Here is a 27,946-nt window from a genome sequence, read left to right as displayed (position 1 = left end):
GATGACTCGCCAATTCATGCATAGAAACCGAATCGTATAGATTACTTTATACATGTACATAACGCTTCAAATGTTCACAATCCGATAATACAACATCAAAAAAATAATCTTGAACATTTATGTCGGTAAATATGTTTGAGAATTTCATTAAAACAACCATATGACTACGCCATTTTTCAGAAGTGTAAAGAGTACAGCGCATAATGTGGGACACAGCTTTTATTGGACGAGCGTATTTAAATTTAGATTGATACAATACCATCTTACAAAAAACGTTTTATTGCGTCATACGCCTTCATGTAAAAAACGTTTTCCTTCTGGAAATTGTGCTATTAATGCATAATATTTTCAAAACATTTTTTTCACACGTAAAGCGTTGTAACAAATTAATATACAATTCAAATCAAATATACCATAAGTATAAATGTTCCGTTAAATTCCCAAATGAGAATAAAAATTTATAATCCGAAACACACTTCCGATGTTTTAATGTTAACACGACGTTTACAAATGCTTTCAATATAGTCATCATGTATATTTCCCGACAAAAGAGCGCGAAAATTATGCGGCAATGTACAAGGTCAAGGTATACGAGTGTGCAAGTATAGATTTTTTATACAAACTGCGTAGCGCAGAGAACATTGAATTTTGTTGATTTCGGTTAAATGTTTCTTTGGTATTTTTAAAACAGTTATATCGCCAACAATTTGATATTTCTTTTAAAGTCAATTCAAATCAAACACGCCGTATCTGTATCGTTACTGATAGAAGTAAAACTGTAACATTATACCTTGACTTGTATAGTTTTTTTGTTGTGAGATACCATCTGAGTAAAAGCCGAAAAATATATCCAAACTGTTATTTTTTGTCAATGCCCTTTGATCCATTATCGCACTTAATTGGCAGCGCCATCCTGTTGTTTCTGTGATTGTCACATCTTTTCACAGTTTGAACACGTACAATGACTGCCAATTAGACACTTGAACAAACACTATCACCCGCTGGACAGTACACACTGAATAATCAAATGTTGAGGGTTTTTTGTTTTTGGCGTGAAAACCCAGAGAAATGCATGTACATTATACATCATCATAAATTTATTGAACTCTGCGAACGCTAAGTGCTACGTTGATATACTCGTGTTTTTTCAGCAAAACAAACACAATGTTTAACGGCTTTAATATATAAGCAATGATGTAATAACAACACATTATTTACCACGATGTCATTATAACATGTACTTAAAAATAGAACAGTAATGTATTTCCGATTTCCGGCTTATCAAGCATTGTGAATGTATGTACAACGTTCGGAAAGTAACGCGAGTAACACGAGTTATCCGCATTGGAGCCTGAAACAGAAAATAAATAAGTATAGCATATTTTAGTCCAAATAATTAGATGTAATCTACCGATTACATTTAACCTTTAAATGAAAGTGTTACTTAAACAATTTCCCGTGTCTTAAGGCGCGAATATTTTGCTAAACACTGTTAACAAAAGGGCTAGATCTACACGTTATAATTCTTAATGAAATGCAAAAATAAGTATTAACATAATTAATAACGTCAATTAACACACACGGTAAGATCAAAGTTTAAATGGAAAACTTAGATCATATTTCTTGTAAATTACCAAATTATTAGTTTCGTCGAAATCAAATACCATGTAGAGAAACAAGGTATTTATAACCGACCAATGACGAAACACTATGCAACTTTCAATTTACACAGTGCTACGCTACATGTATATTGCAACAATATGGAATTTGAACAGTGGTAGTGTATTCGGGCCTGGAATATAATTGATTGTAAGTTTTATAAACATTCTGCTAATGCAATTAGTTAAATAATGTTTACATGCTATGTTAAATAATAATTGCATTATCATTCTTCTGCGCTGTTATACTAATTTGGAGCCGTTAAAGCTTCCAACATTACTTCATCACGTTTATGTCCGAACGGGAGTATTTTAGCTAATACGCCCATAATGGCATTGCATACAACAACAACAAAAGCTTTATTATTGCAATGTATAATGTAAGTGTATACATATATGTTACATGTACATGTAATGTAGTGTAATCCTTAATGTAAATCTCTTAAAAAGGTGAACCATGGCGGTTCGCGGTGATTTGCGGTGATTCGCCGAGACATCACCCAAATTTTCTTGTCGCTCGGAATCACAGCAATTTGTCACGTTGCATCGATTGCGGTGATGCGAGAATCGCGGCAAAAATCACGGGTCGCGTAGTGTAACAACAGCATGACCCTTTTTGGACGTTCTTAAAGCATAGAAAGTATGATGAAAATGTTAATGAGAACTGGATATAAAGAAAATTTGTAATCACCATCATATTAGATGAATATTGTTGGAATATCAAATACCTATCTCACTAAGAATATAGTTTCATAATGAAAATTCCCTGTTCAAAACTTGTGATTTTTGACACCATATACAAATTCTAAATATACATTAAGATAATTGATGAAAATAAATAAAAAATATATCTACGAGCAATGAACATGTTCAAACTGCCCCTTCCAGTCGTTCAGGAACTATTTCTTTTCTTCAGAATATGATGAATGTCAATTCTGCTGATCAGCATCTGCAAATTGCAAGCAATTCATCTAAGCATGCAAATGCGCACACTTGCACGTCGAATGTCGAAACAGTTCCCACCTACCAACTGAGTCCATCAGATGTTTCAAAGGAAGCTGATGACCGACTTGTGTTGCAAAGTTGGTATGCCTTGCCCTTCAAGAATCATAATGCAATAGAAGGAAGTATTATCGATGTTAAACCAGTTCTCTCCACACTTGATACATACACTTTATATGGCAATGTACAGCATGGAAATATTTTTAGCACCAGTTCAGGGTTTGTGACATCTGTTGTATCCCCTTTGGTGCCTCCAGTTGACAGCCAACCTACTGACCCTGCACATGAAGGTAATATTCCTCTGCCAAGCTGTGCACCTCAGCGTTCACAGCCCCAATACAACGATCAACAGCAGCCACAACTTGTAACCAGAGTAAAGACCCTGCAATGTGGTGCAATGGCGGAACAAGTGTTTGATGAAAAACAGGATACTGATGATAAAAATCTTGGGGAAGACAAGCTTAACGTTATAAATCAATTGCAAATGAGCCAGTTTGATTCTCAAGAAGGTTTGTTAGATTTTGAAAATGGGCAGTTAAATCAAACTTATCTACCACATTCTGTCTCTGATGTGACTCCTGCCTTTCATTGTACTTCCAAAACTGTGGCAATTTTTGTTGTATGCAGTTTGCCAGTTCAGGTTTTTCCAACGTGTGTTAACATCCCTTCCGTTGTTAGTAGTTCAGTGACAGCTGTCTGTCGTAAATCTACTGATGCTGTGGGTGAAAGGGCTTATAAATCAGTTAAAAAGGACGTTCCTACAAATCAATCCATTGGTTTGTCAAGTGATGTAATGGAAAGTATTGACCAAAAAGTTGCAAAATTACCTGTCAATGCTGTGGATGTGCCAATGTTTTTAATCAGTTGTGATTCAAAGTCAAATCAATCACAAGGCATATCGTTCAGTCAGAGCAATGGAATGCCTTTGTTTGTAAGTTCAAACATGGCAGAATTTGTGACACCCGAGATCAATTCAAAGCTAGCAGCAGAATCTGTTGAATCTTCTGATGACTACATTGAAAGAAACAAAAGGAAAAACAAGAGCTGTCAGCCAACTCATTCGTCGCTGAAGAGGATTAGATGTCAAGGTTCGTCCAGAGGTGTAGTCCAGCCAAGGAGTCTTTCAGCAAGAGGTAGTGTAGATTTATTTATTTTTGTTGACATGATTTCTCGAGGATTCACACAATCTGCTATTTTCTTTTCCTCTTATATTCTTGGATATTTTGTAATGTCTGATATAAGACTTCACACTTGAATATTCGACGGACATTTGATTTCAGGGTTGAGAGGACCCACAACTAATTTACGAAAATAAGTGTCCGACTGATATTTTATTGCACAATAATTATATTAAGTATAATCAACACATTTGATACTGGTATAACGGTACTAAAAAAGGTATTATTTTGTCAAGGTGTGTCTGACAACTTACTTAGTAATTATGGTAGTTTAATTTTATTGATATGTTTGCAGACAATGATTTGACAAGGACTGAATCCATTTTTCGGAAATCAGCTAAGATGATATTGGACGCAGAGGGTGTCCGAAAGAAGAAAGTTAAGGTATGCATAACTATGACTTACAGGTATTGATTTGTCCTCTTATGGCAAACAGGGAAAGGGAGCATTGCACTGGTTCAGCATAGGTTTGTATGTTCGGAAGTTTGAGGTTTCAAACTTTTTTTCGGCGTAGCTGTATAAGCCAGCTTTTCACCTTACCTGACCTTTGTAAGTGTCCAATAAAATTCAAATAAAATTTCCCGCTGCTAGATACGAATGAATACACTTCATTTATTCAATTGGCTGATTTGAACATACCACCAGAACATTGGAAACATGAACGCGTCTTTGTAACACTGTTTTACTGCATGTTCAGCATCAAACAATTTAATCTCTTATGAAACAGCTTGATAGATAGAACAGTTTTACACTCAACTCTCGACATCAATACAGTTTGTGTGTGCACCTGTTATTTTCAGAGGATTGACAGCGCCAGAGCGTTTGTACTTTAAGGCTATGTTCTCATATTTATGCCCCCTTCGAAGAAGAGGGGGTATATTGTTTTGCACATGTCGGTCGGTCCGTCCGTCGGTCCGTCCACCAGTTGGATTGCGGATGATAACTCAAAAACACTAAGGCCTAGGATCATGAAACTTCATAGGTACATTGGTCATGACTGGCAGATTACCCCTATTGATTTTCACGTCGCAAGGTCAAAGGTCAAGGTCGCAGTGACTCGAAATAGTAAAATGGTTTCAGGGCTAGCGCTGGCCCAAAAAATGTTTGAGCCACCCTGATCCAGGGGGGGTCCGGGGGCATGCCCCCCCCCGAAAAAAATTTGATCCTAGATTGTCTGTGGTGCGTTTTGGGCCTTTTGCCAACCAGTTTTTGTTTGTTTCAAATAACAATATATACTATAGATTTTTCATATTTCTTTAAATGACAACAAGCACATGTCACATCATATTATGCATCACATCACAATTTTCATAGTAATAGAGATATTTTCATACAGCACATTTTTAACAACAAGATGAATGGCATGTAAAATACAAGCATACATTTCATTCACAAAATACATTGCAAACAAATCCTGCTATATACAGAGAACAAAGTCATGACATGTATCATTATTATTTTATTATTATTCTGCGCTGTTTTTACCAGCCTACAGTTTGTAGATCTGTAGTCAACATCTTTGCAGTCTTTTCCTTCAATTGAGATTTTCATGAGATGTTGCAAATTTTTTACAGTCAAACAATTTCTTAGATCAGTTTTGATTACATTCTGCCTACTGAGCCCTCGTTCACAATCAACTGTAGACACTGGGGATACTAACAACCTTTTGGCAGCTTCTGCTGATGCTGGATAGGAATGGACATTTTTAATTGCCAAATTTGCATCAGAGTGTATGTCAGTCACTGACTTGTTTCCAGAATTATGGCTGGCTCTTGCAAAATTGGAAAAACAAAGCAGTTCAGACTGTGAGCCTTCAATTCCTACAGTACCTAAGAAGTCAGAGACAGTGTCAATGTCTGAGTGTATTTGTGGGACTGGGATACTGGGGTCAAATAGATTGCTCATGGCTGTAAGGACAGACCGGCATCACTGTTGTCTGAAAACCTGCTATTCAGACTTGTGACCATATTTATAAGCATAGTGTGTGAGTAAAACGATCAAATTAATTAATTATCACCTTTTCATTTCAATCAAAAATCGACAGAAAGTTGTAACATCAACGACATAGAACTAATTATTTAATTATCACTCTTTAATTTAGATCGATAGTCAGCTTGGAAATAATTAATTTATTGTCACGCTTATTTTCATTTTTAATATTATAATACGACATTTGCGACCGGCCGCTATTTCGTTTGCAGACGACAATATTAACTGTGTATTCAAAGCTCCACCCATTTTTAAGTTTCATTCAACAACGTCATTTCATGTGTAAGCGAGCTCAATTTTGATTGGCCAGCAACCATGTGCACTTCAATAACAATAAGGTCAAGCGATGTCTCGATACAGATGCAGACCGGTTTTCGTTCACTGTTTAAATTGCGAATACTTTCATTGAAACACAGAGAAAAATATAGAAAACCAGTTTCGGGTTAAAATGGCGGCTGTTTTCAATGAAATTTTACGAGATTTTAGCATTTTCGCAAATCGGATTTTTCTTGAGCCAAATTCTCAATATTTTCGCAAATGGCTCAAGTGGCGAACGACAGCGCGAGCCCTGGGTTTCCGGATGATAACTCAAGAATAATTAGGCCTAGGATCATGAAACTTCATAGGTACATTGATCATGACTGGCATATGACCCCTATTGATTTCCAGGTCACTAGGTCAAAGATCAAGGTCACAGTGACAACAAGCGTATTAACACAATGGCTTTCACTTCAACTAACAGCCCATATGGGGGGCATGCATGTTTTACAAACAGCCCTTGTTAGTAATTACTTCCATATTCCTGTACAAGTATATTTAAGTTCATAAAAGTATCGTTTTTTCCTATCCTGATATTCATTTTTGCCAAGCCATTTTAAATTGTTTTCGAAATTGAACATTTAACATGTAAAAGTATAAAAGTTTAAACAAGCTGTCGTTCCAGCAGTGTAAGCGTGGCCTCCCTTTAATGCATTGCATTCCAACCCAGAAGGTATCAGGGTCAGTTTCGCGGCCAGTACAATAATCGTTATATAATATAGATGCTATCGCGTGAACTATGTGAACTGGAATTTTCTTTAGACCAGATATATGTTAAATGAAGATATTCAGCGATATAATTATGGTATGTCAATAATAGATTCTTAATGTGTTTTCAACAATACCATGCTAAATATTATTTTTGATTAATTTAACAGGAATTATTCCACCATATTGACTAATGTATTATGCATGAGGGTGATGATTCTCGATACTGTTAATAATCGAATCAAATAGCAGTAACCGACAAACCACTAAAACAGGTTTGTTCGAAGCATGCGCGCATAAATATTTAAAATATGTACGGATACTTCGCGTGTGGCTGGTTGACTCATATGTTTTAATTTTACCCCCATCCTTCTTTTGGTTTTCTGTTTTGTATCTATAGGTTTATGACCAGCAATATGTAATGATGTAAAATAAGCCGCGAAACCTACGTGTAACATCCCGTACTGCGTGTGATGCAGCTAAGAACTGCACAGAAAAAGACATTCGCTATCTTTGATCTCATTCATTGAACTCTTTACCTTTCACCAACTCCTACTACAATCAACGCCGTATATCTTTTTTTATAAAGATATTTCTTGTTACTACTGGGTGGATCCTGCTCGAACTTTTACAGTTTCATTACCTTCATGTTTGATGGTAAGGAATATTGGCTGCAACGAGTTTTAACAGATTCATGGCCCCTGGACTGTCTTTTGGTTAAATAATATATAGCCCGAAAATGTGTGTTTTTAGCTCACCTTAGCACAGTGTGCTCATGGTGAGCTTTTGTGATCGCCCTTTGTCCGTCGTGCGCCGTCAACATTTGCCTTGTTAACACTCTAGAGGCCACATTTATTGTCCAATCTTCATGAAATTTGGTTAGAAGATGGGTCTCAATGATATCTTGGATGAGTTCGAAAATGGTTATGTTTGCTTGAAAAACATTGCTGCCAAGGGGCAGGGCATTTTTCCTTATATGGCTATATATGGCTATAGTAAAATCTTGTTAACACTCTAGAGGCCACATTTATTGTCCGATCTTCATGAAACTTGGTCAGAAGATTCATCCCAATAACATTTTGGACGAGTTTAAAATGATGCTGGTTGTTTGAAAAACATGGCCGCCAGAAGGCGGGACATTTTTATGTCCCCCACTATAGTAGTGGGGGACATATTGTTTTTGCCCTGTCTGTCTGTCTGTTGGTCTGTTTGCGCCAACTTTAACATTTTGCAATAACTTTTGCTATTTTGAAGATAGCAACTTCATATTTGGCATGCATGTGTATCTTATGAAGCTGCACATTTTGAGTGGTGAAAGGTCAAGGTTAAGGTCATTCTTCAAGGTCAAAGGTCAAATATATGTGGCCAAAATCGCTCATTTTATGAATACTTTTGCAATATTGAAGATAGCAACTTGATATTTGGCATGCATGTGTATCTCATGGAGCTGCACATTTTGAGTGGTGAAAGGTCAAGGTCATCCTTCAAGGTCAGAGGTCAAATATATGTGGCCCAAATCGCTTATTTTATAAATACTTTTGCAATATTGAAGATAGCAACTTGATATTTGGCATGCCGTGCATCTCATGGAGCTGCACATTTTAAGTGGTGAAAGGTCAAGGTCAAGGTCATCCTTCAAGGTCAGAGGTCAAATATATGTGGCCCAAATCGCTTATTTTATGAATACTTTTGCAATATTGAAGATAGCAACTTGATATTTGGCATGCATGTGTATCTCATGGAGCTGCACATTTTGAGTGGTGAAAAGTCAAGGTCATCCTTCACAAGGTCAAGGTCATCCTACAAGGTCAAACATCATATAGGGGGACATAGTGTTTCACAAACACATCTTGTTCCTTATATGGCTATAGTAAAATCTTGTTAACACTCTAGAGGCCACATTTATTTTTTGATCTTCATGAAACTTGGTCATAAGATTTTTGTCCCAATGATATCTTGGATGAGTTCGAAAATAGTTTCAGTTGCTTGAAAAACATGGCCACCAGGGAGCGGGGCATTTTCCCTTATATGGCTATATGTGGCTTTTGTAAAACCTTTTTAACACTCTAGAGGCCATATTTATTGTCCAATCTTCATGACATTTGGTATAGTTAAACCTTGTTAACACTCTAGAAGCTACATTTATTGTCCGATCATCACGAAACTTGGTGAGATTTGTCCCTGTGATAATTTTGATAAGTTTGAAAATGGTTCCAGTTGCTTATAACTCATGGCCAATAGGGGGCGTGGCATTTTTCCTTATATGGCTCCATGAATCTTCATGAAACTTTGTCAGAATTTTTAATATTTGTTTAAATGATGTCTTAGATGTGTATAAAAATGGTTCTGGTCTGTTGAAAAACAGGGTGTTCACTAGTCATGAAAGTTGGTTAGAACATTTGTTCTTATGACATCTTGGGCTGCACAGAACAGGTCAGTTCCTTTGAATATTAGGTGAGCGACTTTGGACCTTTCAGGCCCTCTTGTTTGTCGCTGCTTGGCGGAATTTGCTCAGACTTTCACTTCAGAACTATTCTTTATGTAAAAACGATGATGAAGAATAACCTTTTTTTCTAACCAGTATTTGCGTAATAATTGCCTTTGTCTGTTTGTTTTGCACGCACTTTATGAATGGAGTGATGGGGGCATATAGATTCGCCCTTGTCCGACCCAGCATGTGCACTTGTGCCCCTCCATAGTTTGGTTGGGATATTTTTGACAGATCCAGAGATATGACTCCTTCTTCTTGTCCGTAACTAAAAAGCTGAAACTTAAAAATTAATATACATATTAACCACCATGTGAACTCACGCACCTTTATATACTGGTTCAAAGGTACAACTGGAGTGTAAACCCCTTTGTATGCCCCCCTGTAGTCGCATTGACCGTCTGGCTGTTATTCCGTTTTCGGAGTTTTTATGTCCCCCACCACTATAGTGGGGGACATATTGTTTTTGCCCTGTCTGTTGGTTGGTTTGTTTGCGCCAACTTTAACATTTTGCAATAACTTTTGCTATATTGAAGATAGCAACTTCATATTTGGCATGCATGTGTATCTCATGGAGCTGCACATTCTGAGTGGTGAAAAGTCAAGGTTAAGGTTATCCTTCAAGGTCAAAGGTCAAAAGTCATTATATTTTTATTTCCTAAAACTTTACCGTTCGTTTAAGTTTGGTCATAACTTTTTGAATATTGTGTATCTCATCAAGCTGCACATTTTTAGTGGTTAAAGGTCATGGTTATCCTTCAAGGTCAAAAGTAAAAAAATACAATCCAAGGGAAGTTATAAGCTTTAAAAGAGAGATACTTTCTAAACCTGCCAAATGATATTTTGAAATGTTATTTGAAAGTGGCGCTATACGCGGCATTGTGTTTCTGACAAACACATCTCTTGTTCGTGAGTGAGTCTATCTGCATGACTAACATATCAAGTTTGAGTTTTGCTTGGGTCTTTGATTTTTGACAAAGTTACTTTCCTATGACTGCGAGATTGTGTCTAGAATAACAGTTTTCGAGACTTTTCCTAAACGCTTGCAGATTTTGACCTGATTTTAAATGTGGGAGTGATTTGCATGATTTACAGATTAAGTTGGAGTTTTGTTCCGCTCCAGTTAATTTTTGACAAAGTTACAGGCCCTAAAGTGGACAATTATTTCTGAAATTAGTATATTCCAGCATCTGTTTTGTTACTTTCTAATTATGCCCCCTCCGAAGAAGAGGGGGTATATTGTTTTGCACATGTCAGTCCGTCTGTCTGTCGGTCGGTCCGTCCGTCCACCAAATGGTTTCCGATGATAGCACTAGAATGTTTAGGCATAGGATCATGAAACTTCATAAGTACATTGATCATGACTGGCAGATGACCCCTATTGATTTTCAGGTCACTTGGTCAAAGGTCAAGGTCACAGTGACTCAAAACAGTAAAATGGTGTACGGATGATAACTCAATAACGCTAAGGCCTAGGATCATGAAACTCCATAGGGACATTGATCATGACTAGCAGATGACCACTTTTGATATTAAGGTCTCTAGGTCAAAGGTCAAGGTCACAGCGACAAAAATGGATTCACCCAATGGCTGCCACTACAACTGACAGCCCATTTTGGGGACATGTGTGTTTTACAAACAGCCCCTGTTATAATTTATTTAAATTGTTTAGTACAATTGATGCCCCCCCTGAAGAAGGCAGCACATCCATTACAATATTTAATGTCGCATTTAACACATGTGTCCTTGTCCTAAAAGGCAAGGTCACATTAATATGTCTAAGGTTAGATTGATCACAACAATTTCTGTCTTTGCTATGACTTGCCATTTATTGATATAAATTTTGGATACTTGGCACCTATGTTAATAATATTTAGAACAAATGTAAAAACCGTCTCCTACCTTAACAGTCAGGGTCACATTTTAAGGTCAAAATGTTTAAAAAAGGTTACGGTGGTTTCGGTCCGTTGAAAAACATGGCCGCCAGTGGGCGGGGCAGTTTTCCTTATTTGGCTATATAGGAACCTTGTGAACACTCTAGAAGTCACAATGTTTTTCCCAATCATCAAGAAACTTGGTCAAAACATTGATTTTATTGATATCTCGGATAAGTTAGAAAATGGTCCAGATCGGGGAAAAAACAGGACATCCAGTGGGAGGGGCAGTTTACTCTTAATTTTTATAGCGAAAACATCTGAACTGTCTAGGAGGCACATTTTTGCCCAATTTTCATGAAGTTTGGTCAGAACTATTTTTCCTAGATACGAGAGTTGAGTTCGAAAATGGTTCCGGTCTGTTGAAAAACATGGCTGCCGGGGGGGGGGTGAATTTTTATTAAATTTATATAGTCAAAAAGCTTGTGAACACTCTAGAAGTCACATCAATGATGATGAAATATGGTGAAAACATTGGTTTTATTAATATTTTGGATGAGTTCAAAAATGGTCCCGATCGGTCTAAAACATGGCCGCCAGGGCAGTTTTCCTTATATGACTATAGAGAAACCTTGTGAACATTCTAGAAGTCACATTTTGTGCGTAATCATCGTGCAACTTAGTCAATACATTGAATTTTTGATATCTCGATGACTCAGATCGGTGGAAAAAAAACACTTTATTTCACCTGGGATCGGTCTTTGTCCGTCATCCATCCGTCCGTCCATATTTGGTTGTAAATACTCTAGCATTCACATTTCTGGAGCATTTTTTATCAAAGATGCCGAGAAGATTTATGGCCAAAAGATATCAGTCAAGAATAATAATGAGCAAAATCGCATAATAAATGCAAGAATTATTGTCAAAATTTGCAATGTAATATGGAATTTTTACACCCATTATTGCTGCTTCTTCCTGTATTTGCACGATGATTATCTGAGATATTAACTCTATGATTCTATATTCTCAAATCTTTTCTATAAAGAAGGAATGTAGTTGACAATTGTTAATAGTTTTATTTGATCGTTCGTCAAAAAGTTGTAATTCTGTTACTCTTGTATCTTCAATGCAATTGAGTAATTAAATAGTAATTAAATTGAATGCGTTTTAATTCCCTTTTATTATTGTTTAATTTGAGTTACAATGCTATGACGTTAAATTTTATTTACACTTAAATGTATTATGAATATTGCTGGGCCAAGTGTGAGGTTGAGCGCTCTATAACCAGGTTTAAACCCCCAATGCTTTGCATTGACCGTTCCAAGGCGGTGACCCCAGCTTTATTCATATTTTGTGTTTATGTTGGTTTGTATTGTGCTGTATTGTGCTGTTTTGTACTGTTTGGGCAATCGGTCACTTGCCTTAAATAAAGGACCAACTAATTGTTTTTAATGAAAATTCAATACTGCTCCAGCAGCTGGAGTTTTACTTCTTTATATTATATTATACAAAATCCTTCTAAACAGTGAACACTCTAGAGGTCACAATTTTGTTTCAGATTTTATTAATCATGGTCATACTATTTATTTTTGTAAGCAAAGTTTGTTGTTTGGTCATAAGGGGTCAAAATAAAGGTCACCAGGTCAAATCTTACAAAATCCTCTTAAACACTTCATACGCCGGAGTTTGGGTTTAATAATAATGAAACGTGACCAGGATGTTTGTCTGGACAATATCTAGGTTAAGTTTGACGTTTGGTAATGTGGGGACAAAATCTAGGTCATGGGTCATGTCTAATCTTACAAAAACCTTGTAAACACACTAGAGGCCATAGTTTTGGTCCAATAATGCTGATACTTGACCAGGATATTTTCTTGGTGATATCTAGGCAAAGCTTGACATTGGGTCATGTGGGGGTCAAACTCCTGGTCACAAGGTCCAAATCTTACAAAAACGTTGTAAACACAGGTAGAATTAGCATTACTTGCAAATGTTAGCATTGCAAAAAACCCATGCAAATGGACAGTACTCAATCAGAATTAATCATATGCTCACATTTCAAATGTAAACAGAAGAGAACCAATCCAATATGCTATAGAGTACTGAATTTTCAACTAAGACTAAGCAATGAACAAGGCCTTATAAAAAAAAGTTTAGCGAACTTGGGCAATATTGGCCCTCTTGTTCTTTAAATAACATTTGTTGTAACTTACGCCATGAGTAACTGAGCAGCTTTTGCTATTGACAAACGTACATACCAGCATGTGAAGTTGTGGGCCTCGTATTTTGGATGTGTATGTTATCCTCTTTATCAGTGGTTACAGTAGCAATCTCTTTTTAGCAAAAAAGAAGTTTCTTAATGTCGTCCATAATACTGGGTCAATAACTATTCATGTATATGTCCAATAAAACAAGCATTTTTATTCAATCTATTAATTGGTCTTAGTCATTCAGCTAACAGGTGGTCAAATGTAATATTTGAACAAGCGAGCATAATTGTTATGCCCCCAGATCTATTGATCGGGGGTTTATTGTTTTTGGTCTGTCTGTCTGTCTGTCTGTCATTCTGTCACTTTGTCATTCTGTCCCAAAACTTTAACCTTGGTTAAAGTTTTGCGATAACGTTTTCAATATTTCATGGAGCTGCACATTTTGAGTGGTGAAAGGTCAAGGTCATCCTTCAATGTCAAAGGTCAAGTCTGTGGCTTCAATGCGGCGCAATAGGGGGCATTGTGTTTCTGACAAACACATATCTTCTTATATTTTATCACTTGAGAAAAAGAACATGCTAGAATTTAAAGTAGAGTTTGTTTGTGAATGAGATATTTCATAGCTGTTGCATGGGATGCTTGTTTGTTTTGATTAACGGATAATTATCACCAGAATATAATGTGCTAAATGTAAGCAATATTATTTGTCTAACACACCATTGCAGAGAATGAAGAAAGTCAAGACCCCAGAAAAGAAGACGACTGAGCTCAGTCTTCAAGAGAGGAACTTTGCCAGTTGTATGAACCTGGAACCTGGAGATCATCAACATTTTCTCTGTAAGCTCTTGAACTGAACATCCATTAACAGTAACCTAGTAATATTAAGTCCTACTAAAGACCAACAAATATAATAATCATGGCTAGCTCCCTGAGCTTTACAAATTGAGCTTTTGTGTTTAGTCTTTTTTTTTGCATCAAATGTTGTGAACGGTAAACATTTGGCTTGTTACCGATCACAGGCAACAGTTAGATTGATCTTGATAAAACTTTGTCATTGTGTATATAAGAAATAAAGAAATATTGAAAACAAGTTAGATCCTGGGTCATGTACGTAAAAAATGTGGAAAAATGGTCAAATCCTACACAATCTGTGTAACTACACTAGAAGGAACGTTTATGAATCAAAATTGATTCAACCTGGTCAAAATGTTTACTTTGTAACGTGTGGTATATTGTTTTATTATGCCCCCCTTCGAAAAAGAGGGGTTTATTGTTTTGAACATGTCGGTCGGTCCGTCCACCAGATGGTTTTGGGATGATAACTCAAGAAAGCTTAGGCCAAGGATCATGAAACTTCATAGGTACATTGATCATGACTCGTAGATGACCCCTATTGATTTTCAGGTCACTTAATCAAAGGTCAAGGTCATAGTGACTCGAAATAGTAAAATGGTTTCCGGATGATAACTCAAGAATGCTTTGACCTAGGATCATAAAATTTCATACATTGATCATGACTGGCAGATGACCCTATTGATTTCAGGTCACTAGGTCAAAGGTCAAGGTCACAGTGACTCGAAACAGTAAAATGGTTTCCGGATGATAACTCAAGAATGCTTACGCCAAGGATCATAAAACTTCATAGGTACATTGATCATGACAGGCAGATGACCCCCATTGATTTTTAGGTCACTAGGTCAAAGGTCAAGGTCACAGTGACTTGAAATAGTAAAATGGTTTCCGGATGATAACTCAAGAATGCTTAGACCTAGGATCATGAAATTACATACATTGATCATGACTGGCAGGTGACCCCTATTGATTTTCAGGTCACTAGGTCAAAGGTCACAGTGACTCGAAACAGTAAAATGGTTTCCTGATGATAACTCAATAACGCTTACGCCTAGGATCATGAAACTTAATAGGTACATTGATCATGACTGGCAGATGCCCCCTTTTGACTTTCAGGTCACTATGTCAAAGATCAAGGTCACAGTGACTCGAAACAGTAAAATGGTTTCCGGATGATAACTCAAGAATGCTTATGCCTATGATCATGAAACTTCATAGGTACATTGATCATGACTGGCAGAAGACCCCCATTGATTTTTAGGTCACTAGGTCAAAGGTCAAGGTCACAGTGACTCGTAACAGTAAAATGGCATCCTGATGATACAGTACCCTCCACGCGGTTTCCCCAATTTTTCTCGCTACCCCGCGGGGATTGACCTGGAGGGAGATTATGAAAATCCCGCGATACGCGGCGTTTGCATGATTTCGGACGCGGCGGTTAATGATCGGCAAAACTGATAAGCCGAAGCGGCGGCCCTCGGCGTTGGCAACGCGGGGGAAACAACGCGTTTTACGAGATAACGATCAATTTAATTTTGTTCGACTTCCTGATTTTTCAAATAAAATTACATTTATTACAAGTACATAAATGTACATGTAGTATAATATTTACAATTAAAAAAAAAACAACCCAGATAGATCGATCCCGACGTGGTTGTAGAAGTAGTTGTTGTTGTATAGAAAACTCGTTGATTTACGACAAACAAAACATCGTCTTTTTACTAATACTTACCAATTAATATAAACACAGTTTGCAACATTGTTTTTATTTTGATAATTTAATCTTAAGTTTTCATGTTAGCAGGTGATTTTCTATACTGAACATGTAAACAAATGACCACGGACCTTAAAAATCTCGCAAATCTGTGTGAATTGACAGTTTGACGTATTCAAAGAAAAACCGCTTCCTGTCTAAAGTCAAGTTAACACGTTCAACGAATGCATAAGGAATGGTTTTAATTGTCGGAACAAAGTCTATTCTCTGCTCGCTAATGCATTTTTTTCTCTTTGTAGGTAGGTTATTCCATTGATTGCTAAAAGAAGGTGGTAACTATTGAGTTGATAGTTGCATTTAATATTCACAGTTGTATTCTTGTTGCGTCTACATTCAAAACAATGTTTACCAGTAATTATGGACCAAATCGGCAGAGTGACATTCAGACATGTTAATCCCTTTTGTCAAAACACCGCAGACAGCAGTCTACACAATAGGTCAGTAGGCAAGCTTTGCGTGTTTTCATAACGTCAAACATCTAAAATCCAGTTCCGCCCAGATGTCTTCTTTAATCAGTTTACAGTACAATTACTGTTAAAATAATTACTCTACTAAAATACCGTAACGATAAAGATTCGGCGTGTTCGATTTGAAATTATTTTGGAGGAAATATCAACTTATTCACGAAATAATTTTGTTAAAAAATACCAAAGAAACTTTTAACCGAAATCAACAAAATTCAATGTTCTCTGCACTACAAAGTTTGCATCAAAAAATCAATACACACACGCTTTGCAGGAGTGTACGTTAAATGACCTTGTACATTGCAGCATAATTTTCGTGCGCTTTTGTCGGGAAATATACATGACGACTGTATATTTGAAGCATTTGTAAACGTCGTTTACCATCTTAAAAATCCATCTTAAAAATCGTAGTGTGTTTCGGATTACGAATTATTATTCTCATTTGGACATTTTACGGAACATTTATTCTTGTGTTATATGTGTTATGATTTAAATATTAATTTGTCAAATGTCTTATATTCATTCATATTGTAGACGTACATGTGAATTAAAAAACATAATTTTTATACGTATTAATTTTCTATACAATTATCTTTTTTATACATGTACTACAGTATTTAACAATTTATTATAACAATGTTTTTATTTTTTGGCATGCCCAGTAGCACACTGATAACGCGGCGTTGCGAGGCGGTCACTGATAAGAACGGAAATTGTATGCATTTACCGACTAGGCTAAAGTAATACACGCCGCGGGAATTAGCGAACGCGGCTTAACGCCGAGCGTTTTATCGAGTTCACCTCGCTCTCCAACGCCGCGTGAACACTCGCTAGCAGAAAAAACCCCGCAGAGGGAGCGCGTTTTTTGGGGGAAACGCGTGGAGTGTACTGTAACTCAAGAATAATTAGGCCTAGGATAATGAAACTTCATAGGTAGATTGATCATGACCGGCAGATGACCTCTATTGATTTTCAGGTCACTAGGTCAAAGGTCAAGGCCACAGTGTCAAAAACGTATTCACACAATGGCTGCCACTGCAACTGACAGTCCATATGGGGGGCATGCATGTTTTATTTTTTAATTGTGTTCAGTTGAGTGAAAACAAGGTCTACAGATCTTAATTTAGAAAATCATGTTAAGTATTGTTTATGAGTTAATCTTGATAAAACTTGATCAGAATGTTTATTAAACTATCTAGGCCAAGTAGGACTTTGGGTGAAGTCCGTAAAAAAATTGGTCACTGGGTCAAATTTCAGAGAAACTTTGTCACCATATGACAAGATGCATACTCGGTCTTGAAGAATCTCGGCAATAATCTATACAAAACCTAGTTAGGATTTCGGTCAGATGTGGTCACAAATTAGGCTACGCGGTCCAATCTGAGGAAAAAAGTAATAACACTTAAATGCTTTATGTGGCTTTTTTGAAAACCTTGAACTCAGGTGAGTGCTTTAAAGTTATCATGGCTCCCTTGTTAAGTTCCTACATTCAGATGGAAATATCTTTGCTTGTCTGTCAGATTATGTGTAGCACATAACTCAGAAGGTAAAATAACATTTGAATAAACGATATTTAAATGTTTATAACATTATTATGTGAACTGTTGACCCTGGGAATAGTTATAATACAGGGTGTTCGGACGCAAAGTCTGTCTTTCAGACATTTTTATAAATTAGAAACTTCATCATATGGGTTCCTTAAATCTGATTTTCCAGCAGCTGATATTAGTCTTTGACTAAGTTTGATGATTTGCCTTGTGATTATTTTGCTGTCTTAGACTGTGGAGAATGCAACACGGAGTTTGAAGGGGACTGCCCTGTCCATGGACCCTACAATTACATACAGGACAAACAGGTGAAGCTGTGTTCTTTCTTAAGTATAAATTACATTTGGTAGAGAAAAAAGGAAAGAAAGATATAAGTATGAATACACGAGACTGTTACTCAAAAAGTGTATTACTGGTAATGAATATAACAGACTTTTATTGTTTTAATATATATATGTCAATACATTCAAGAGAAACCTTAAATATTGCCTTATTATTTTTATACAAAATGCACATATACCTACTATAAACTGCAGGTGCCACAAGGGGATCCTCATAAAGCTGAGCATACTTTGCCAGATTGCCTTGAAATCAAAAGCTCCAAAATAGTTGGAGCTGGTCTTGGAGTGTTTTCCAAGGTGGCACTCGAATCCAGGATCATGTTTGGACCTTACGGGGGCGATATCATCACAGACAACCACAAGTCAGGATATTGCTGGCAGGTGAAGTTCACTTCAAAGTAACGCTCAGCGTGATACATTGATACCTATTTATGGTTTGCAATGCAAGAGTACTTTAACAATGTCTAAATTGTTTACAAAAAACTCTGCAACTGCAACCGATTCATTATCTATCTAGCAGTGTTTAAGGGAATTAAATGTTTATTACCCCAACACAGAGTGGGAGGAATTGAACCTGGTATTTGCCGCCTGTCCCACAGCATGTCTCTCATGCTTGTTATTCCAATTACTCTTGAACTAATGGGTGAATCTCCCTCACACTTTAACAGTTCCGTGAAAATAATGTGTAGATGATCGTAAACAAAAGGAATTGGGATTTAAAGGAGTTTGGGCAGGTTTATGGTTATTTGTTTGTTTTTCAAATCATGGAACTTGTGTTTTCAATTTAACTGTAAGTATTTTGTTATGATTTTTTCCCAAACTTTCAAAGTCGAATGACCATCATGCATATAGGATTGCAACGAAAGAAACTACCACAAATTTCGATAGAATTATGGCTGTTTGTCTGTTGTACCACTATGAAATATATAGTCACAACGATTTACTTCTGTGTGGATCTTGTTCAAGTTTTTCACAGTTGAGTTATCTTTATTTGCTGAAGATAATTGTTATGAAATAAACTTTAGCTACGACATGGTTTGGCAGAGTTAGGGCTCTTTTTTCTGGTTTTCATTTATAGAATATACAGTCCCAATTTCGAGTCTTAAATGCCTCGTAGTGCTTTGCAGATTTCGCTCAGACTTTAAGAGCTGATTGTCCTTATTGTGTAGATGGGTTTTAAAAAGAGTTATTTCAACTGCAACAGTTTTGGCTGAATTTTGGCATATTTTCTGTTTGTCTGCTGTAGAATTAATAATTGATATGTGTGTAGCACATTTCTAGTTGACATAATTATTATGTGTTGTATATAATCATGCTGACATGTATAGATTTCTCACATCTTGTGAAACTGAGTGAGTTATTGTTTAAACTTGTGTGAGTAATTCAAGGGTGTTAAGTACTGTACTATTTGACATAAATGAAACTTAAACATCCAGAACAAATTGCCGAGTCTGTTTATGCTGTAGAAAATATTGTATGATCATTGCAGCTGGTTAGTTTTAAAATGCATTTTTTGGAATTCTAGTCTAAGAATTGAATGTTGCTCTTAATAACACGTATATAAGGTATCATGTTTTCTTGTGTATCAATCTTATTTATCTGTTGGTTGTTTATAGTAAGATTCTATGCAATTCAGATCTATAATGAAGGCAAAGGGAGCCACTTTGTGGATGCCCAGAACAAGGCCACCTCTAACTGGATGAGATACGTGAACTTTGCAATGACGGAGGCAGATACAAACCTTGTAGCATTCCAGTACAAAGGAGGCATCTATTACTGTACATTGAAGCCAATTTCATCAGGTACATGCATATTGATTGACTAAAGATATGAATATTCAATGTGGATCACCTTTGCTCAAGGCCGCACCAAGATTTAATACCTTAGAGAATAAAATAAATAGTTGGACATTGCAGCTCTTATTCCAACTTCTTCCTAAGTCTGAGAGCTGTCTAAGACGCTCTCAAAGTCGTCGCCTAATGCAGGCTCAGGCGTAGAAAGACCTTATAAACGTAAACATAACACTGAATGTCAGGTGAATCCAAGTAATTGAAAAACACACTTCTCAATATGTCTGGTTGGGTATGACGCCATGTCGGAACGATTTTGAACACATTTCTTACCTTTCTACCATTTCATTTAAGTCATGCAACATTTACAAATATTAAGAAAAAACTAAAATAACCAAAACGGTTAACTTGGCATGTACTTTATTTCAGTCTCAGAATAAAAACTTGAGAAGAATAAAGAATTACCGATAATTTTATGTTATAAAATTAGCACATATGCACAGGCGTAGTGAAGGCTTTTAGTGTTTCCAAAGGGTGAATGATTGCTTATTTTTTTATAGATAACTTGTTAATATTTGTTTTGCTAAAGGAGAGGAACTGCTGGTCTGGTACAGAGATGAATTTGCCAGAGAACTAGGCCTTATCAGAGACGATAATTTGTGCAGTTATTCCAGTAAAAACAGTGGTCACTTGAAGGCACGCATGAAGAAACATACAGGAGAGAGACAGTTAAAGTGTGAGGTGTGTGGCTATTTAAGTAAATATAGTGGTTACTTGAAGACACACATGAGGACACATACAGGAGAGAGACCGTACAAGTGTGAGGTGTGTGGTAATGCATATAAGCGGAATGATGACTTGAAGACACACATGAGGAAACATACAGAAGAAAGGCCATACAAGTGTAAGCTTTGTGGTTATGCATGTAAAACGATTGGTAACTTGAAGAAACACATGAGGATACATGCAGAACAAAAACTGTACAAGTGTGACGTGTGTTGTTACGTATTTTACCAGATTGGTAGGTTGAAGAAACACATGATGATACATAAAGGGGAAAGACCATACAAATTTGAGGTATGTGGTTATGCATGTAACCAGAATGGTGATTTGAAGACACACATGGGGATACCTACAGAAGAAATGCCATACAAGTGTGAGGTGTGTGGTTATGAATGTAACAATAGTGGTAACTTGAAGAGACACAGACGAATACATACAGGAGAAAGACCCTTTAAGTGTGAGATGTGTGGTCATGCATTCATCCGAAATAGTGACTTGACGAGTCACATGAGGATACATACAGGAGAAAGGCCATACAAGTGTGAGGTGTGTGGTTATGCATGTAACAATAGTGGTACCTTGTCGAGACACATGATGATACATACCGGAGAAAGACCCTGCAAGTGTGAAGTGTGTGGTTATGCATGTTACCGGAATTGTGACTTGAAGACACACATGAGGATACATACAGGAGAAAAGCCATTCAAGTGTGAGGTGTGTGGCTATGCATGTAACAATAGTAATAACTTTACGAAACACATGAGGATACATACAGGAGAAAGACCTTACAAGTGTGAGGTGTGTGGTTACGCATTTAACGAGAGTGGTACCTTGAAGAAACACATGATGACACATACCGGGGAAAGACCGTACACGTGTGAGGTGTGTGGTTATTCATGTAACCGGAATGCTTGCTTGAAGAGACACATAAGGATACATACACGAGAGAGAGCTGGTCGAAAATAAGTATACTGTGTGTCAGTCATAAGTTCATGTTTAATAAATGAAATTTTACGACTAACACATGTTAATTTCAGTTTGCAAAGTATTTGACACATTTATGTTTATATCATAGTGCCTTTTTTTACATTTCTTTAGACTCGATTAAGTAGGTGAAATATATGTACATGCCATAAATGAAATATTGAATTGTAAAAAAAATGAAATCAAATTTGATTCGTTAGGAAATAATATGCATGAAAATAATTTTGTAAAGTGCTTAAGAATACTGTTAAACCATGCATATTCGTCAATATGAAATTTCGTTGTGTTTCAAAAAAGACTAGTTCGCCAATACTTTAATCTGCTATGATTTTGAAAAAAAACAATGCGTCGGTATTTTTGCCGTTGAACTTGTAATAATTGTTCACGATAAATCGCTTTGTAGAGAGGCTGGTAACTTAGAATGCACTTGCATGAGGTCGCACAATCAACTTTTTACTTAGTTATGAGGTTATAGTTACTGGATCTTCTTATTCAAGGCCAATGAACTAGTTCATTGGTATTAATCGCGGAAAAGTGGTACTGAATTTCTGTTAAAGGAGTGTTTGAAGCGACGACGAAAATTTCCAATTAGTCTTATTCATTTACAGTCAATACAGACAGACATACAATATTATAGGTATAAGCAATATTATAAGCAAATTATATATTGTTAAATTTGAAGCATCTATGGAAAACACAATTTGTTATAAAGTTGTTAACAATTCGCGCTTATCCTTACGACTCTACATAAATGAAGTAATCGTTATCGATACAATTTAACCGGATTTGCAATAAACAAGATATGTTGTCTGTCAGTAAAAACAGGTTGAAGGATCACGTTACTGTATGGTGATCCCAATTAAACGTAAATGGATGTAAATTAAATTTTTAAGTGGTGCTTTTTAAAAAATAACTTTTAAAAACATTCTTTCTTAGAATTTCAACAAGCGCATAAAAGAATATTTTGTGCTGCTGATGGCGATCCAAAATACACCGGAATTACTATATTTAATTAGCCTGTTTTGTTGTTCAAAATTCTATTAATACTACACGGTTATGAATTACGCAACATGTAATTTTGTCTCCTATTTCAGAAGTATTCAATGATTTATTCTTTTCCCTTAAGTTATTCCCCCCCCCCCCCCCCCTGAAAACCCCTTTGATTCTTCACCCTGGTTAAGTACACAGTATAATGTACTCCACATTGTGTAATACTAGTAACTGGATGTATCTTGATTGCAAAACAGACGCAAGTAAGAGTGTTAAACTTGTTATTTAAAACCAAATGGAATATTTCAGGTTTTTATGTCCCCCCATTCTATACTGGGAAACATATTGTTTTGCCGTGTCTGTTGGTTTGCGTCAAACTTAAACATTTATCATAACTTTTGCAATATTGAAAAAAGCAACATATTTTGCATGCATGTGTATCTCATGGAGCTGCACATTTTGAGTGGTGAAATGTCAAGGTCAATGTCATTCTTCACGGTCAAAGGTCAAATATATGGGTCAGAATCGCTCATTTAATATACACTTTTGCAATATTGAAGATAACAACTTGATATTTGGCATATTTGGCATTTGGTGTATCTCATAGAGCTGCACATTAAATGGTTAAAGGTCAAGGTCAAGGTCATCCTTCATGGTCAAAGGTAAAATGTATGAGGGGACATAATGTTTCTCAAACACATCTTGTTTTAACTTTGTTTTCAAAGTAGTATAAATCATCTATAAACCAGTTTTGGATTCTGCACACTTCTTAAACCTGTCAGAAAAAATTGACAAACAATTAAAATGCCTTTCTAATATTTTGGTGCTGTCAGAAACATCAAATGCCTTTCTAACATTTTGGTGCTGTCAGAAACATCAACTAACTAAAAGTGTTTTTTTAAACAAGTATTGTTTCCAGCATGTCTCACGGAACACTTTGGAGGTCCTGCAGCGTTTTGATTCTGATATTGTGTATCAGAAAGTTTAGTTTTTGTGGTTCAAAAAGTAGTATAAAATCAGCTTTAAACCAGTTTAGGATTCTTCACACTTCTGAAACCTATCAGAAAAATTTGACAAACAATTAAAATGTCTTACTAACATTTGGGTACTGTCAAAAACATAAACTAACTAAATGTTTTTTTTAAATACAATTAATTATTGTTTCCAGCATGCCTTACTTACAGGCATTTTGGTTAATAGTTAAATATTGCATAATAGTCATTCACCTGTTGCCTTGTAAAAACTAACCTTTTGGCCATGGTTGCCCAGCCTCCTGTCAATACTTCTTTTAAAGATTGAGCTTTCTCAGAAAGTATTGTGGCTCACCACTTATTTTAGAGGTCATTGGCCGTTGGTCACTGCTTATTTCCATCCCTGTTTTGGAGGTGGTTAATATTCTTAGCGTTGTGAAAGGGCCCTTCTTCACAGTGCCATGTCTTTTACACTCTTCGAGAACCAAATGAATTGAGGCCCATTTACCATACACTTTTTTGAGAAAGTTAAATCTACAAAATGGTTAATAAGTCCCCTACCGGTTTCACCGGAGGGGACTTATGGTTTGCGCTCCCTCTGTCCGTCCGTCACACTTTTCTGGATCCTGCGATAACTTTAAAAGTTCTTAACATTTTTTCACGAAACTTGGAACATGGATAGATGACAATATGGACATTATGCACGTCATTTTATTTTGTTCCTACGTCTAAAATTCTGGTTGCAGTGGCAACAAAGAGACTTGAAATACTGCTGAAAATGGTGGTTTTCTGGATCCTGCGATAACTTCAAAAGTTCTTAATATTTTTTCATGAAACTTGGAACACGGATAGATGGCAATATGGACATTGTGCACGTCATTTCATTTTGTTCCTACGTCAAAAATTCTTGTTGCTATGGCAACAAATAGACTAGAAATACTGCTGAAAATGGTGGTTTTCTGGATCCTGTGTAAACTTTAAAAGTTCTTAATTTTTTTTTCACGAAACTTGGAACATGGATAGATGGCAATATGGACATTTTGCACGTCAGTTCATTTTGTTCCTACGTCAAAAATTCTGGTTGCTATGGCAACAAATAAAAAAAATAAAAACAATTAAAATCAATGGTGGAACTTCTGACAATGGTGGAGCCGGTAGGGGACTTTTATTGCTTGACAATAGGATTATGTTTATAGTTCACCAGAGCGCATTGTGCTGATCAGAAGCTTCAAGAAACCCTGTCTTCTGTGATCTGTAATTCCGTGCATCGGATGCATCTGTTAACTTTCTTAACACTTCTCAAGAAATATTGGCTGATTTTATTGAAACTTCATAAGAATAATTATTGGGTGACCCTCGTTCTAAAATGTCTCATCATTTCAGTCTATTGCATGTGTAGGCCACTAGAGCTTAACACACATTTTTAAGAAAACATCGAAAAATTCTCCGAAACCACATGGTCAGGGCTTCATATAATTATTTGTGTTTAACATCGTCTACTGGTGCTTAACTTATTTTTTCCTATCGTGCCTCTGGGGTAAAAATTTGCAACACCTCAGTTATCTCATCATAAATATAGACTTGTATAAAGTAAACATAATTAAAAATATTCTCTTAAAGGACACGGCCTAGAATTGTAACATTTGACATGTAATTTTATATTATGGTCCTCTACCAAGTTTGTTAGAATCATGCGGCTAAACTCACGAACTGGGGCTATCCTATTCTTGAAACGATAAGGCCCAAAGATATGGTTTTCGATATGTAACATCAAATTGTGGTTCTGTATCAAATTGTTCAAAACATACTTATATGGTAAATATTGGACCCTCTGTGTGGTTACTTGTTTACCGTATATGTATATAATATTTTAAATATTCAAAGCTTCTCTTAAACCTCAAGGCACATACCTGGTAGGTTTGGTATTTTGCCAGTTACATCGTCTAGTGGTCCTCGACCAAGCTTCATGTTAAATCAAATCATGTTTATGTGGTAGACATTGGTCCCTTGTTGAGGTTTACTTTTTTGAAGTATATGTCTGGAGCGTTTGAAGGTGGTTTTGGAGGTTAAAAACATGGCTACCAGAATGTTCAAGTTTCCTTAAATGGCTATTCTGAAACAAAGCTAATATTGTAGAATATATAACTAATACAACGCTACTCAAATATTGTAAATCAATTGTTTATATTAATCACTGTGCCAGAATCACATGGAAGGCCAGTTTATGCATATACATGTATACTCAATCGACACGTTCAACTTATTACTACTCATTACTACTTATAATAAGGCTTTTAACTACCCACCGTTTGTTCTTTAAAACACCCCATAAACAGACCTAAAATGCGACATACCCCCCACCTAAAAATACAAAAAGAAGTGAATATATATTACAGAAGTGGTTATAAAGTATTACTCGTTTGGAAGGAATGAATATAAATATATTGTAAATGATAACTGTTGACGAGATGCCATAGGCTTATGTTGCAGGTTTATATTACCAAAGTTAGTATGATATAAAACATTAATTTGTCCATTGGATTTTATCATTTTGACGGTATATTACCAGACTTGCATGTAGATAGAGTTTTGATTTTTCATGAATCACTAGAAATCAGATTGTGATCATGTTCATTTTGGTAAATTGTTCAGTCAGTTTAAAGAATTGTTTAAAAAATGTAATATACGTGTATTGTAAGATTTGCTATATGTTTTTAAATGACGAAAAAACTTAATCTCTTCAAAGTATTGTCGTACAATTAAAGGTTTTTTCATTTATTTATTGTACAGAACAGTGTTTCATACTTAAGATATGATTGCTTCCATTTTATAAACAGTGAATCATGTTTGCCTTGATTAAGAAATGTTCACTTGAGTATAAAGTTAAAATGTTACCACCTAGATTATAGAAAACTGGCACGTGTGTTGTTCAATTTATTATTTCACTCTATGCACTGGAATTTCAATTTATAATTCACTCAATAACAGTATTTATAAATTGGGCTTCGTGATGCCGAATTGGGTCTTACGCATACGCGCAATCTGGTCACGCTACAATGTCCACTTTCAGTCAGACAAGGTTACGTGATCTCCAGGGTAGCTCCTGACCAGACTGTGTTAATTTGCATACTGGTCTGTAGCTATACTGGCTATATAAGACCCATTTTCGCATAATGTGGCGAAACTTATTTAGAGGATACATTTTCATAAGCATAACACGGCATTTGTGATGTGCTTTAGTTTGTTACACATTCGTTAGAAATGTTTTAAACGTGTTCATGATCTCACCGTTAGTAATGTTTTCTTTTTGAACTATTAAACATGTTTTGTATTAGAATTATGCATATGTACATTTAATCTGTAATATTATTTGTTTTTAAAATGAAATATGTTATTCAAGCTTAATAAAACCTAAACAATACCTTTTCATGATTTACATGCTTATCAGCCATAATTCGTGGTCAACATTTGCCTTGTGAAAACTCAAGACACATGCATTTTCATGAAAATTGACAAAACATGTGTCCGATGATGTTGTTTGGTGCGTTATTTAATGACTAAGCTCGACCAAATCTGTTAGGCTTTTGGAATTGCGAGTATCTGATTCATGATCACTGCACACCCCAAATGGACCTATTCATGATCACTGCACACTCAACTAGACTGATTCATTATCAATGGACAACCCAACTGAACTGATTCATTATCACTGTACACCCCAACTGGACTTAATCATTATCATTGTACACCCCAACTGGACTGATATGTTATCACAGTATACTAGTACCCCGATTGGACTGATTCTGTTCTGGCAGCATGTGCGTTTTTGGACCGGATATTCCGGTATCTTCCTACAGCACAAAACCGTGCCGAACATTGATTATCTTTCTCTAAACAAACACATGGCTGGGCATAACAGCTATAATTCAACATTCTTGTCAACTTACTCAGGTAAATTAATTAGGAAAGATTGCTAGGACTCGCCCAGGATTCTCACATAATGCAGCATCATTGAAATATACACA

At 36.1% G+C, this 27,946-nt stretch overlaps 2 protein-coding genes across 4 annotated transcripts in view; both read left to right on the top strand.

Annotated features, from left to right (window-relative positions):
* LOC127864553 (uncharacterized) overlaps window positions 1-27,342 on the top strand; it is a 94,321-nt gene extending 66,979 nt beyond the window's left edge. The window contains exon 10 of the mRNA XM_052404295.1: window positions 20,783-27,342. Coding sequence (XP_052260255.1) covers window positions 20,783-21,942 — 1,160 coding nt within the window. The 3' untranslated portion in view covers window positions 21,943-27,342. The remainder of the gene's footprint in view (window positions 1-20,782) is intronic.
* LOC127864552 (zinc finger protein 227-like) overlaps window positions 1-27,946 on the top strand; it is a 174,796-nt gene that overhangs the window by 984 nt on the left and 145,866 nt on the right. The window contains exons 2-7 of one of the 3 annotated variants that reach the window (XM_052404292.1): window positions 2,575-3,793; window positions 4,134-4,222; window positions 14,151-14,262; window positions 18,294-18,370; window positions 18,599-18,784; window positions 20,040-20,205. In XM_052404292.1, the coding sequence (XP_052260252.1) occupies window positions 2,578-3,793; window positions 4,134-4,222; window positions 14,151-14,262; window positions 18,294-18,370; window positions 18,599-18,784; window positions 20,040-20,205 (1,846 nt within the window). In that variant the 5' untranslated portion in view covers window positions 2,575-2,577. The remainder of the gene's footprint in view (window positions 1-2,574; window positions 3,794-4,133; window positions 4,223-14,150; window positions 14,263-18,293; window positions 18,371-18,598; window positions 18,785-20,039; window positions 20,206-27,946) is intronic. The other 2 variants (XM_052404293.1, XM_052404291.1) reach the window with 2 other exon arrangements.

Source organism: Dreissena polymorpha, chromosome 1 (genome assembly GCF_020536995.1).
Source record: "Dreissena polymorpha isolate Duluth1 chromosome 1, UMN_Dpol_1.0, whole genome shotgun sequence".
In the NCBI taxonomy this organism is placed as follows: domain Eukaryota; kingdom Metazoa; phylum Mollusca; class Bivalvia; order Myida; family Dreissenidae; genus Dreissena; species Dreissena polymorpha.
Note: the sequence above shows the minus strand (reverse complement) of the source record. Positions and strands in the feature narration are given on the sequence as shown.